Source organism: Aptenodytes patagonicus, chromosome 11 (genome assembly GCF_965638725.1).
Source record: "Aptenodytes patagonicus chromosome 11, bAptPat1.pri.cur, whole genome shotgun sequence".
Lineage (NCBI taxonomy): Eukaryota > Metazoa > Chordata > Aves > Sphenisciformes > Spheniscidae > Aptenodytes > Aptenodytes patagonicus.
In genome coordinates this window covers 7,166,532-7,179,654 of record NC_134959.1, presented here as the reverse complement: position 1 = coordinate 7,179,654, position 13,123 = coordinate 7,166,532, and the positions used below count along the sequence as shown (strand labels likewise).

General features: G+C 40.8%; 1 protein-coding gene across 1 annotated transcript in view; it reads left to right on the top strand.

The window, feature by feature from the left end:
• Window positions 1-13,123, top strand: part of WWOX (WW domain containing oxidoreductase) — a 544,364-nt gene that overhangs the window by 129,119 nt on the left and 402,122 nt on the right. The window contains 2 exon segments of the mRNA XM_076349077.1: window positions 5,116-5,301; window positions 8,946-9,210. Coding sequence (XP_076205192.1) covers window positions 5,116-5,301; window positions 8,946-9,210 — 451 coding nt within the window.

Sequence of the window (13,123 nt, the reverse complement as noted above, 5' to 3'; positions counted from 1 at the left end):
ATTAATTCTTGCTAGAGCTTTTCATAAACTTTCGGAAGAGGTGATGAATCATCCAAAATTTCCACACACGCACTCTCAATCTTCGTGAGGCTTTGTTTTCCTCTTGGCAGATGCATCTCAAACAGGCAAAATGAACTCGGGTTTAAAACATTTTAATAAAATATGCCTTAAAAGGTCAGGTACCTTTTAAAAAATATGATCCTGCATATCTTAGTAAATAGCCTGCTTGCGCTGTGTTGAGTGAGGCTGCAAAGATGAAAAGAACAACTGCCTTTTTTGCAAGCTGGTTTGAACAGAAAGAGAGAACCTTGCCTTTAAAAGGACAGTCCCCCTTTATCTTCAATTTCTTTTGCGGGTGTAGTATGTATGTGAAGATGATATGCGTGTAAGTGTCACTGACCAAAAGGCAAATGAGAAATTCATCACTTCAGAAAATGAGCTTCCCAAAGTACACAGATGTTTCATACTGCTTCTGAAGCTTTTTGTTAAAGTTTTCCAAGCTGGCACAGGTACAGGTATTAGATTGTTAATTTCTTATTAAAGCAGACTACAGTGGTAACGTCCCAGCGGGCTTGAAGTTGAAATTTATTTTAATAAGGAAATACAGCCTACTGTTTATGTCGATGTTTATGCAGCTCTTTCAGTATTCAGCTAAGGTGCATTTGATTCCCCCAGAAATGTTTTTTTGAAAACCGGGCTATCAAAATCTGGGGTTTTCAAACATGCCTGAAGGAATCTAATTGCTTAGGTTTGTTTGACAACCTGGGGCTTCATGTTTCACATTCTTTTCCAGAATTCCTTTTGCAGATGCTCAGAGTTGCAGTATATGTGTCTTTCAACCATGTAGAAAAATGATCTGACTCTGGGTCTCCTGTCATCTTTTGTGTGTAGGGCTGTGAGGAAGTACTGCAATAGAACAGAGGGCAAGCAGCTGTTTTTCCTAGTTATGCTTCATTTATTATCTTCAGAATTACAGTTTATGTTGGGTGGTTGATTTTGTATCATGGGATTCGGCCAATTGCAGTGAAGACATAATAGGCTGGAACAGGCTAAACAAACAAATGTGACAAATCTTAATATTGTGGTGTTAGGACATCACAGTATTAGTGCACGGTTAGTGCAGGAATGAAAGGTATTTGTTTGACAGTCGTTATTTTGTGAGACCTTTCCTATTTAATTTTATCAGGGCCACAGATGCCAGATGCAGACTCTCAAGTCTGAGGTTTTCAGCTCAGGTACGCTTGCTGAGGTCTGCTGCATCAGACTCTGACTCAAGGACAAGAATACACTATTGGTGCCAAGGTTTCCTTAGAGATAAAACAATCTAGCAAATGTAGATCCATCTGAGGTCCAAGAACCAGTCTTTGCTGTGTTTCATAAGGATTTGAAAAAAGACAAGAAAGAAGAGAAAGAGTGTTTGTCCTTGATCTTGCTGTGGAGGTTGGGAAGGCTGCAAGGTGTGTAGCATCCTGAGATAACAGTGGAGACATCAAGGAATTTGCAGTTTTCTGGACCTGATTTTTGAATGAGAGCGGTATGTGACAGTCTAGGTTCTTTTCTAGCTTAGTTTGGCAGAATCTTACCCTTTGCAAAGCAAATAAGGAATGCTTCATTTCAAGTTCCTTCATCGTGGCATTTCTATTTAAACTGGGTTAGCTGAGTTCAGTAAGGAAGGATTCTGTCTTAAGGATCTCATACGTATTGTGTGCAGTTTTTCCACCAAGGATTACAGCTTCTGGAGGATGTCTTTATTTTCCAGCTCAGTCTTTATCAACTTGTATTTTTTGACAGCATACGTCACAAGCTGCAGAAGTATAAAACATGTGGGCATGTGCCTTGTTGCATTGTGGCTTTATTTCTTAATCACTTTTCCCCTACCACTTGCGCAGATGTCATGAATAGATGTGTACCCCACAAAAGAAAGTGATAGGAGTTGCTCATCCCCTAGGAAAAGTTTATTTTCTAAATGCTCCAGAAGGAGACTGTTTCCTGATTAGCAATTGGGAGACTGGTGATAGTATTGAGGTATTTCTGGTGACCTGCCCATGCATGTCAGCCATCCATCCACTGATTGCTATTGTTCTGAACGTTCAGGACATACGGAGTTTGTTATGGTGGTCTTGCCCTGGTAGGTATCTTGAGATGACATGTTGTGGTGGGCTAATTTATTAAAGTAGATTTGGATAGTGAGAAACAAAAGTTGGTGCTCCGCTGGACCTGTTATTTACAAACAGAGAAGGACTAGTGCATGATGTGATGGTTGGAGGCTGTCTTGGGCATAGCGATCATGAAATGATAGAGTTTTCGATTCTCAGAGAAGTAAGGAGGGGGGTCAGCAGAACTGCCACCTTGCACTTCTGGAGGGCAGACTTTGGCCTGTTTAGGAGCCTGCTTGACAGAGTCCTTGGGAGGCAGTCCTGAAGGGAAAAGGAGTCCAGGAAGGCTGGACATTCTTCAAGAAGATGATCTTAAAGGTGCAGGAACAGGCCGTCCCCATGTGCCGGAAGATGAGCCGGCGGGGAAGAACAACAGCCTGGCTGAACAGAGAGCTTTGGCTGGAACTCAGGAAAAAAAAGAAAGTTTATGAGCTTTGGAGGAAGGGGCAGGCAACTCAGGAGGACTACAAGGATGTTGTGAGGTTATGCAGGGAGAAAATTAGAAGGGCCAAAGCCCAACTAGAACTTAATCTGGCTACTGCCATAAAGACAATAAAATGTTTCTATAAATACATTAGCAACAAAAGGAGGGCTAAGGAGAATCTCCATCCTTTATTGGATGCAGGAGAAAACATAGTGACAAAGGATGAGAAAAAGTCTGAGGTACTTAATGCCTTCTTTGCCTCAGTCTTTAACAGGCAGACCAGTTGTTCTCCGGGTACCCAGCCCCCTGAGCTGAAGACAGGGACGGGGAGCAGAATGAAGCCTCCATAATCCAAGGGGAAACGGTTAGTGACCTGCTACACCCCTTAGACACACACAGGTCTATGGGGCTGGATGGGATCCACCCAAGGGTACTGAGGGAGCTGGTGGAAGTGCTCACCAAGCCACTTTCCATCATTTATCAGCAGTCCTGGCTAACCAGGGAGGTCCCAGTTGACTGGAGGCTAGCAAGTGTCACGCCCATCTACAGGAAGGGCCGGAAGGAGGATCCAGGAAACTAAAGGCCTGTCAGCCTGACCTCGGTGCCAGGGAAGATTATGGAGCAGATCATCGAGTGCCATCACGCGGCACATACAGGACAACCAGGTGATCAGGCCGAGTCAGCATGGGTTTATGAAAGGCAGGTCCTGCTTGACCAACCTGATCTCCTTCTATGACAAGGTGACCCACTTAGTAGATGAGGGAAAGGCTGTGGATGTTATCTACCTGGATTTTACTAAAGCCTTTGATACCGTTTCCCACAGCATTCTCCTGGGGAAACTGGCTTCTGATGACTTGGACGGGTGTACTCTTTGCTGGGTAAAAAACTGGCTGGATGGCTGGGCCCAAAGAGTTGTGGTGAATGGAATTAAACCCAGTTGGCAGCCGGTCACAAGTGGTATTCCCCAGGGCTCATTCTCTGGACAAGGGGATCAAGTGCAGCCTCAGTAAGTTTGCAGACGACACCAAGTTGGGCGGGAGCGTTGATCTGCTCGAGGGTAGGAAGGCTCTGCAGAGGGACCTGGACAGGCTGGATCGATGGGCCCAGGCCAATTGTATGAGGTTCAACAAGGCCAAGTGCTGGTTCCTGCCCTTGGGTCAAACAACCCCATGCAGCGCTACAGGCTTGGGGAAGAGTGGCTGGAAAGCTGCCTGTCGGAAAAGGACCTGGGGGTGCTGGTCGACAGCCGGCTGAACATGAGCCAGCAGTGTGCCCAGGCGGCCAAGAAGGCCAATGGCATCCTGGCCTGTATCAGAAATAGTGTGGACAGCAGGGCTAGTGATTGTCCCCCTGTACTCGGCACTGGTGAGGCCGCACCTCAAATACTGTGTTCAGTTTTGGGCCCCTCACTACAAGAAGGACGTTGAGGTGCTGGAGCATGTCCAGAGAAGGGCAACGAGGCTGGTTGAGGGGTCTGGAGAACAAGTCTTATGGAGGAGCGGCTGAGGGAACTGGGACTGTTTAGCCTGGAGGACGCTCAGGGGAGACCTTACTGTGCTCTACAACTGCCTGAAAGGAGGTTGTAGCGAGGTGGGTGTTGGTCTCTTCTCCCAAGTACAAGCGAAAGGACGAGAGGAAATGGCCTCAAGTTGCGCCAGGGGAGGTTTAGATTGGACATGAGGAAAAATTTCTTTACTGAAAGAGTGGTTAAACATTGGACCAGGCTGCCCAGGGAAGTGGTTGAGTCACCATCCCTGGAGGTATTGAAAAGCCATGGTGCTTAGGGATGTGGTTTAGTGGTGGACTTGGCAGTGCTGGATTAACAGTTGGACTGGATGATCTTAAAGGTATTTTCCAACCTAAATGATTCTGTGATTCTATGGTTCTATAAAAACAAAAATTAAAACACCACCTCCTTCTCCCTCCTCCCCCGCTGCCCTTTCCCCAGGCTCAACTTCACTCCTTCATCCAAACTCCTCTACCTCCCCCCTACCCTGAGCAGCACAGGAGGATGGGGAGTTGTGGTCAGTACACAACAGCTCCTCTCTGCTGCTCCTTCCTCCTCACGCTTTTCCTCTGCTGCAGCATTGGGTCCTCTCCACAGGCTGCAGCCCTTCAGGATACACCTGCCCCAGAGTGGGCTCTCCTTGGGCTGCAGGAAAATCCTCCTCCCCCTCCTCCTTCTCTCACCACGCTGTTCACGCTGCTGTGTTCCACGTTTTTTTCCCTCGCTCCTCTCTTGCAAGGCATCTTGCCCTTTCTTAAATACGCTTTCCCAGAGGTGCCACCAGCGTTGCTGAGGGGCTCAGCTCTGCCCTGTGGTGGGGCCGCTGCAGAACCGGCTGGAACCGGCTGTGTCCGACACGGGGCAGCTCCTTCTCACAGAAACCACCCTGCAGCCACGCCACTGCCAAAGCCTTCACACCTACACCCAAGACACACCTTGCCCCAGTTCACACAGGAATGTAATTACATGTATTTCATTGAGATTTCTTTTTCCTGACTTGATTTTATTCAATACTTCTGATTATTCAGGCCTCTTCACATCCTGATCTGCAATGCTGCCGTGTTTGGTGCTCCCTGGTGCTTGACGGAGGATGACCTGGAGTCCACCTTCCAGGTGAACCACTTGGGACATTTCTATCTTGTCCAGCTTCTGGAAGACGTTTTACGCCGCTCATCTCCTGCTAGGGTTGTGATAGTGTCCTCTGAATCACACAGGTTGGTGAACGTTACCTTTGATTTAGCTGAAATCTGCAATCCTTAGGGCATAAAACAGTTATGGCAGAACTGCAAAAGTTTTTGAAAATGAAAGGCCTTGCTCTAAAGCATTTGCATTTGAATAATCTTTTTAAAAATAGAAGCATTACTAATGCCTGTGGATGTTACTGGATTTGGCTCTGTTGCTGGATGAAGTGTGTTCTAGTTTTATAACAGTATGTAGGTATTTTTTGATCATTCTTTGTACGAATGCAGATTTTTGCCGCATTTCAGACCACTCATTGATTTTGCGAGGAGATGGAATAGTAATTGATTAAATCTGAACGACATGACCTATATTGATTTGTCATTCAACAACTTCAACATCTTACCAAGAAGAATGTGCAGTTATTTTAGCAGGAGAAACAATGCAATTAAAAACTGCTAGATGAAATCCAATTGTTTTATAATGAGAAATTAGGGAATTCAATGCAGACATTAGCTGTATAATTGTAAAATGGGAAGTAGTGTAGTTAATACGTATTAGAAACCTAGCCATGCCTCTTTTGGTGAATTTTTTAATTAAAATGTTAGATGCTCCTCTTTTCTAATGCCAGGAGAAGTACAGTTGGCAAAAAAGACATTGATGAGGTTTGCCTTATTTCAGGCATACTTGTAGTGTTTGTGTTAATAACTGAAAAGATGGATTTGATTTAAATAAAGTTCCTTATGCAAAATGCATGCCTCAATTCTGAATTTTAGTGGGCACAAACCACTTACTGCCTTCTGATTTAGTTCAGGGACTGCAGGATTAGACCTATAATGTCCAGCTTTAAACATTACTGTTGATTTCTATTTCACTTTTGGTCATGTGTAACAGCTCTAGCAAACCAAAAGGAAGAATGTGTGAGTGCTTTTTTTTTTTCCCCTCCCTCATATTTCTGAAATGTTTTAGTGACCCAGAATGAAGCTTATTTTTTTAATCATGTTTCCATAAAATATAACCCCAGGGACCTGGTAGAGAGAGACCAGCCAAGGGTCAGGCTGAAACCTTTATCACTTCCAAACACAGGGGCTTATGGTATAAATGACACACTGCAGATAGATTTACTTTTACCATTTTAAATTTATGATGGCTGAAATGAAAGGAAGCAATAGAAAATGCCAGTAATAATCCTCCCCGGTGTTAAAAGACATGAAATGTCTAGTAATTAGGTGGTAACAAAATCTGGACATCCTTATCTTTGCAAATCACACCAGGTTTGTGAAAGCAAGTAGCAGAGTCCTGTTAGGAGTGAGGGAGGCTACTGCGGGGCAGGCAAGATAGCTCTAGAAATAAATCTGCCAACTCCAATCACTTGCCAGATGTGGAGGGCACAACGGGATATGTATAAATGAGCTGTTATTTAATGGGAGATTATGTTGAATTGTCAGCTGCTTGTTCCCCTTTGTAAGTTTGTATCTCTGATAGTATTTTAAATGACATCTTTGTTTTTCACTGTATTAAGTGCTACGTGTAACTAGAGCTCAAATCTCTGGACATCTTTATCTGTGTTTTCGAAAACATTTTTTAAAGTGCTCATTGCTAACTCAGTAAGATCAGCCAAGGTTTATAGAAGCCTATCAAAAAATAAGTAACAGTCTATGTTTGAATAAAATAATAAATGCAACTAGTAAATTTCCCTTTTTCTAAGGGGTCCAATTCATGTATTATGGCATATCTTAACACTTAAACTGTTCACTGTAAATAACTGTGCTTTTTCCCCCCAATCTGTTTAATGGCAAGAAGTTGATGTAAGGAGTTAGTTTAGACATTAGGTATTATTGGGTAGTAGTACTTTCTGACCTACTTGAGAACTCTGAGCCTTAAACTATGTTGTAAAACAGAAGTGTTGGTATCTAATTACTTCCATAAACCTTGGCTGGATCTTTTTGCTGGAGTCAAGACCCCCTGTTAGGGGAAAAATAAAGTCCCGTGTTTGCAGAAAATATTATACTAGACTGCTCCAAGGCAAAATATTTATTTGCCTCTCTGGTTCTTCGTTCGTTTCTAGTTACTTCTTTGGATTCAGCATAAATGAAAATTCTGTTTAAACTAAGCTTTTGGATACTTCAAGCACATCATATTAAAATCAGAATAATAAGTAGGTTGACTTTCCTTCTGTCTTTATTTCTGTGTTGTTAATTTGATTGTACAGCCCTTATCCTACTGAATTCAGTGAGATTGCCGACATAAGTAAGATTGACTCACATAAGCACACTTGCAGGACTGGCTCAAAATATGCCACCGTGTTTCCGTTATACAGTATACACAAAGTATTTTATTTATAGATTATTTTTGGTGTCATAAATGATTACTTGAGGAATGAATATAGGAAATTCCTCCCAGAATAGTCCCGTTAATTTCAGAAATGTATTTTATCTGATCGAAAACTATGAAAGAGAAATTTTGTTGTTGAAACTGAAGGGCTAATTCTGCAAGATACAGAACATCCTGGATTCCTCTTGAGTTCAAATACTGTAGTTGCTTTTCTCTGAGTGTATTATAATTCTGCTCACAGAATGAATGTAGAAATTCCAGCTGATCTCTTCATTTCTGGGCATGAGATGCAAAATTAGTAAAGATATTTTAAAACATTTTTCTAGTGTGTACTATAATTATGTTTATCCCTGTACTCCCCAGCTGATTCTGAAAACTCTGAGTATTAAAAAGAGCTTGCTAAATCCTTTTTATTTTTAGTAGCTCTTCTGAATGAAACATAGATCTGTAACTAAATATAGTACTATTTTCTAATATTAAGATACACCAGTAAATTGATAAATCAAATTGTAAGACTTGGGGGGAAAAATGCTATATGGAAACTTCCTTTTCTTCATCTAAATGTCTTTAGAACATTCACTACTTTGTTATTAAAAAAAAAAAAAGGAAAGAAACAAACAGCTGGTGTTTAATGACTCTGTCAGACCCAATTAAAAAACATCAACTAGTTACTTTGATTTGTGTTCAGCCATGCCTTGGGTATACTTAAAAACATTATACTCTGCCAGAACTCATTTTGGCTTTGTTTACCTTTATCTTTTAAACATATAAGCCTATTGATGGCAAGTTACCAAGGTTATAACCCCTTTATATTCATCAATTTTTAATCTAAAAAAGAGTCTAAGAGGCAGTGAGACTCATCCATAGTTACTTGAACACTTAAATGAAAGTGTGCAGTACGTGAACACTGGATGAAATAATCAAGGGAAGGGAAGAAGGGGAAATAAAAGGATGCTGGTTTTCTCTGCTTCTAATGCAGAGTTATTTTATCTTACATTATTTCCTCCAAGTTGATTGTGCTTTCATGGATCTATGGCAAAATCTTTTTTTGGATTTAAAATGAAGTGATTCATAAGTTACATACGATGCGTTTAAATCATTAAAGCCTTTTTGACTTTTTTTTATTTATCATTTGCTTTTGCTAATTATTCAGTAATTTTACTGCCATATTATATGGGACTATTCCTTGGGTCTCAGGCAATTTCCAGTAGATGCCTTCAACTGCTAAATAAGCTGGTTTATGTTGGTTCTGGCCAAGTTCTACTCTGTTGTCTACATTTTATGATGTTCTTAACGAGAGTGAAATTAACTCTGGGGTATCTAAAGCATATTTACTGTTTTTTAGATTTACAGAAATTAAAGACTCCTCTGGAAAACTTGATTTCAGCCTGCTTTCTCCATCTAAGAAGGAGTATTGGGCTATGTTGGCCTACAATCGTTCCAAGCTTTGCAATATACTGTTCTCCAACGAGCTGAACCGACGCCTTTCTCCCCATGGGGTGACGTCTAATTCAGTCCATCCTGGAAATATGATTTACTCCTCCATTCATCGTAACTGGTGGGTGTATACCCTGCTGTTTACCTTGGCTCGACCTTTCACCAAATCCATGGTAAGTGAATGACTTACTGTATTTTACACATCTTCATTTTTCAAATCAGGGGAGTAAAGTTATAAAAATCCAGATGTATGTATCTGCTTTGACCTATTGCCTTTTATAACTATGACCCTGATTTTAATGATAAACATCGTGCCAAGGTAGCGCTGTAGAAGAGGATTCTTCAGCCATTTTAGCTTAACTTTGTCAATCTTCAGTAAAGCTACCTTGTTAGATGGAGTGCATGACTTCATTGTTTGAATATGTGATTTTCACTTGTGATTAAGGTAGTTGTACACCTTAGGTGTGGGATAGTTTAGAGTTATTTCTGTGCTCAGTATACGTAAACCATCAAAAAAATTGCTTTGGTTTTTAAGTGGAATATTCTTGACTGCATTTTTTATGTAAACAGATGCCCTAGTTAGAAAAGATACTGCAGACGTTATCAATGGCTGAGGGAAAGTGCTTTCAGTAGTAAAAGTACCTTCATTCATATTTTAAAAAAACCCAACAACCCAACAATTTTCTGGATTCTTAGAAAGCACTGAGGGCAATGGGTGTTTTCCCTTTGTCTCCATAGGACTTTGGACTGGGACCATGACATAATGAAAGGCTACTGAGTTCTTTCATAGCCAACATTGTGAGGCGTCATTATATAAGACTTCGCAGCATCTCCAGGGCTTGGGGGGGTTACTCTTACCCCTTGAACCTCTGACCCAGGTTATTTATAAAGAGTCCAAAGTCTTTTTTTAGGCAGAGGATGACTTTTACTTAATTGAGAAGAGGCTTCCTTTAGCCTTATTGACTGTTTCTCATCCCTTATTCACTGACAAAGAAGGGTATTCCCAAAAGGGGGGCAGGGAGAGGGAGTCTCCCTTGAATGTTTGCAGCTACGAATCAGGGAAATAAAAAGATTCATACCCCTGCAGAACTCATCTAGCCATGGCAATTTGTTCAAGCCCAAACTAGGGCCCTTTTACAGAAGACTTCACAACTGACAGGAGCGGTTGTGGTGTAATGTAACTTACTGTCTCCCTGAGCTTGTGATACAGACCAGGTTAATTGGTTTTATTTGAAAAAGAGCAGAGAAGGAATTGTTGAGGCAGGGGGATCCATCCTTAAGTAGCTTAATCTACCGCATAACCTATAGTAGCTGAGCAAATCAGTGGTGGAACTTGTATGTATAGCTGCAAAAAAAGATTTGCTTGTAAATTTCATTATCATTGAGATAATGAAATTAATCTTAATTTGTACTGGGTTAATGTAAGTGGAAAACACATCTTATAGTGTTTAAAACTCTGCTTACATGTCCAAAAATGAACAGCTTCTTGAACAATACTGGATCTCCAGTAAGACCCGTGGAGCAAAAATACAAACACTCTAGTGTGGTGCACTGACAGTGTGTCAATCAGGAGAGGCTTCACACCTCTAACCTCTGCCTGCAGTTTGCAGCCTGTACATATGCAAAACCTATTTATGTCCATGAGATTGTTAAGTGAGCATTCTGGCACCTTGGGACAAGTAATAATATCTTTCAACAGCATGTTTTTTGACCAGGACCTTTAAAATCATGCCTCTGCTGTGTTAGGGATAGTTTATAAAACAAATTCTTGACGTTCTCCTGAGAATGGGTAAGTGAATGTTATCAACGTCCTGTGAAAAGGATCCAGTCTGTGGAACTTTTATGAATTGTTAGCTTTATTTGCTCTGACATATTTTCACAAAGGAACCTTTTGTGTTTGTTGCTCAGATAATCTCATCCTCTAAGGAAAAAAATAAAACACTGACGTTCATTTTGAATTCTTTAAAACAATTGATAGATTTTTTTAATAGTATCTATTTATTTCTGGGTAGTACATAAAAGAGAATACAAAATATAGTACTGAATAATAGTGCACTCTAGTCCAAGCCCAGTCACTTCAGTAAGTCCTTCTGTGTTTGTATGCATTTCACTGAGGTTATTTGAGTATTATGACGGAGGGTATGGGTTGAGTGTAAGCATCAGTTTATAACTCATATTCTGATATGAATTGTTATGTTCCCCTGAAGCTTACCAATGTTTCAATTGCCAGTAAAACTAGAAAAGTGCCCCTTCCTGGGTATGGAAACAAGCTAAGCTGAAATTCTCAACATCCTCAGCATAAGAGTTTTCCTATTTTATGATTTGTAGGGAGCGAATCATAGAATCATAGAATAGTTTGGGTTGGAAGGGACCTCTAGAGGTCATCTAGTCCAACCTCCCTGCCGCAGGGGGTTGATCTGCTGCTTCTCCTTTTTTAGGGATTGTGCTGTCACCAACCTGGAATAGACTTTGTTGAGGATCTTTTTGTGGGCTTCCTCTCAGGATTTCTGTGGCAGCTCACCCCAGAGTTTAGATGAGTGTTTTGGTCAGAATACTGGGTGTCTATCTTAAAGCTTAAAGCTGCAGTCCCAAGGTTCTGAACTGTACGTTCCTGTGTTTTGCAAGGATGTCTGCATTGCACAATGCAGCATGATGCAGCAGCATTTAAAGTAGTTGCAGCTGAGCTGGGTCCATAACTGGAATTGAGAGATCCGTGCCAAGGTTGTGTGGAGAGAGGTAAGGTTTATCAGTTCAGGCAGGGTGCCATGCAGATATGCCTGTACCAGTTTTGATCTCCAAGGCAGTAGCTTTAAGTGCTGCAGCATTGTCGTACGTGGAGAGCCTAATCCTTCTGGAGCCACTTTAAAGCTCTTTACTATGTTTTGCACCACAGAGGTTCCTGGAGTCTGTAGAGATACATGCACATATATGCGTATATATACGCACACACAGAGTGCAGCTGCACATACCTGATTCTAACTGGGGCCTTTTCGTATTATTGTAGTAAAAGCTGTTAATAAAAAATAATTACATCTTTAATTTGTATTCACAAAGACAGACTTACTAGATGTTCTGAGAGTGGTGGATAGCTCAGAATAACACTCACAGTTTCAGCTCTTTTGGAAACTTTGAAGCTAGATGCAGGAGAAAATTAGAAAATACATTTGTTTCCCTACTAGTTTTTTCCAGAACAGTATAATTCTTACGTTTTGTCCTGACTGCAAGTTGCTACTGAGAAATTAGTCTTCATGCCTTTGACTTAGTTGTCATCATTTTCTGTGGTACTTATAAAATCATCTATTTAAAGTTTACTTACTAGAAATCGTAACAGTTTAGTAATTATTTTGTTTTGTTTCCAACAATGAAGAAATACACATTGTGTATCTGAAATATATATTTTTTAATGTAGTTGTTCAGTTCTTGAAAGTTTAATAGCTCCACTTTGGTTGATGAGGATGTAATATTTTCTTCAGAAATGCACGTTATTGCATACTGTGAATTGTCATTTTGGGGAGAGGTCACGCAGCCTCTGGCGCATGGTACTTGGGATATTCAGCATGACAGAATTTAGCTGAGGAAACACTGCTGGTGGCTGCTCAGTTTTAGCTGATTCCCTGAAGCACTGAGAATCAGTATTCTAATATCACACTCTTACTTACCTGTTTTCTGTTACTTGCTGCGACTACGGTGACTTAATTTCAGTAACTAGGACACTTGTTGAAGTCAGACTATTTTAAGTTTCTGCTTAAAGAAAAGGTTTGCAGATCACTTAGAATCTGGTTTTCCTAAAAGAACAAACATACTTACATAGGGTTTGTCTGTCTTTCAAGTGTGAGGCTTTTAGAGGCATAATTTTATTTGTTCTGTAAATGGTCATACCTTACTGCAAGAAGAAATGCAACTTCACATTTTCCAAACCTGTTTTATGAGTGACTACAGCATAAAAATTATGGTATGTTTTTCCTTGTTATAGTGAACTTTTCTGTTGAATCACAGAGAGCTGTCTGGTCAGCTTTTGAAACATAACACAATATTTAAATCACTGATGGTTACAGGTATACAGGAAGTACTTTTGTTAAGTAGAGC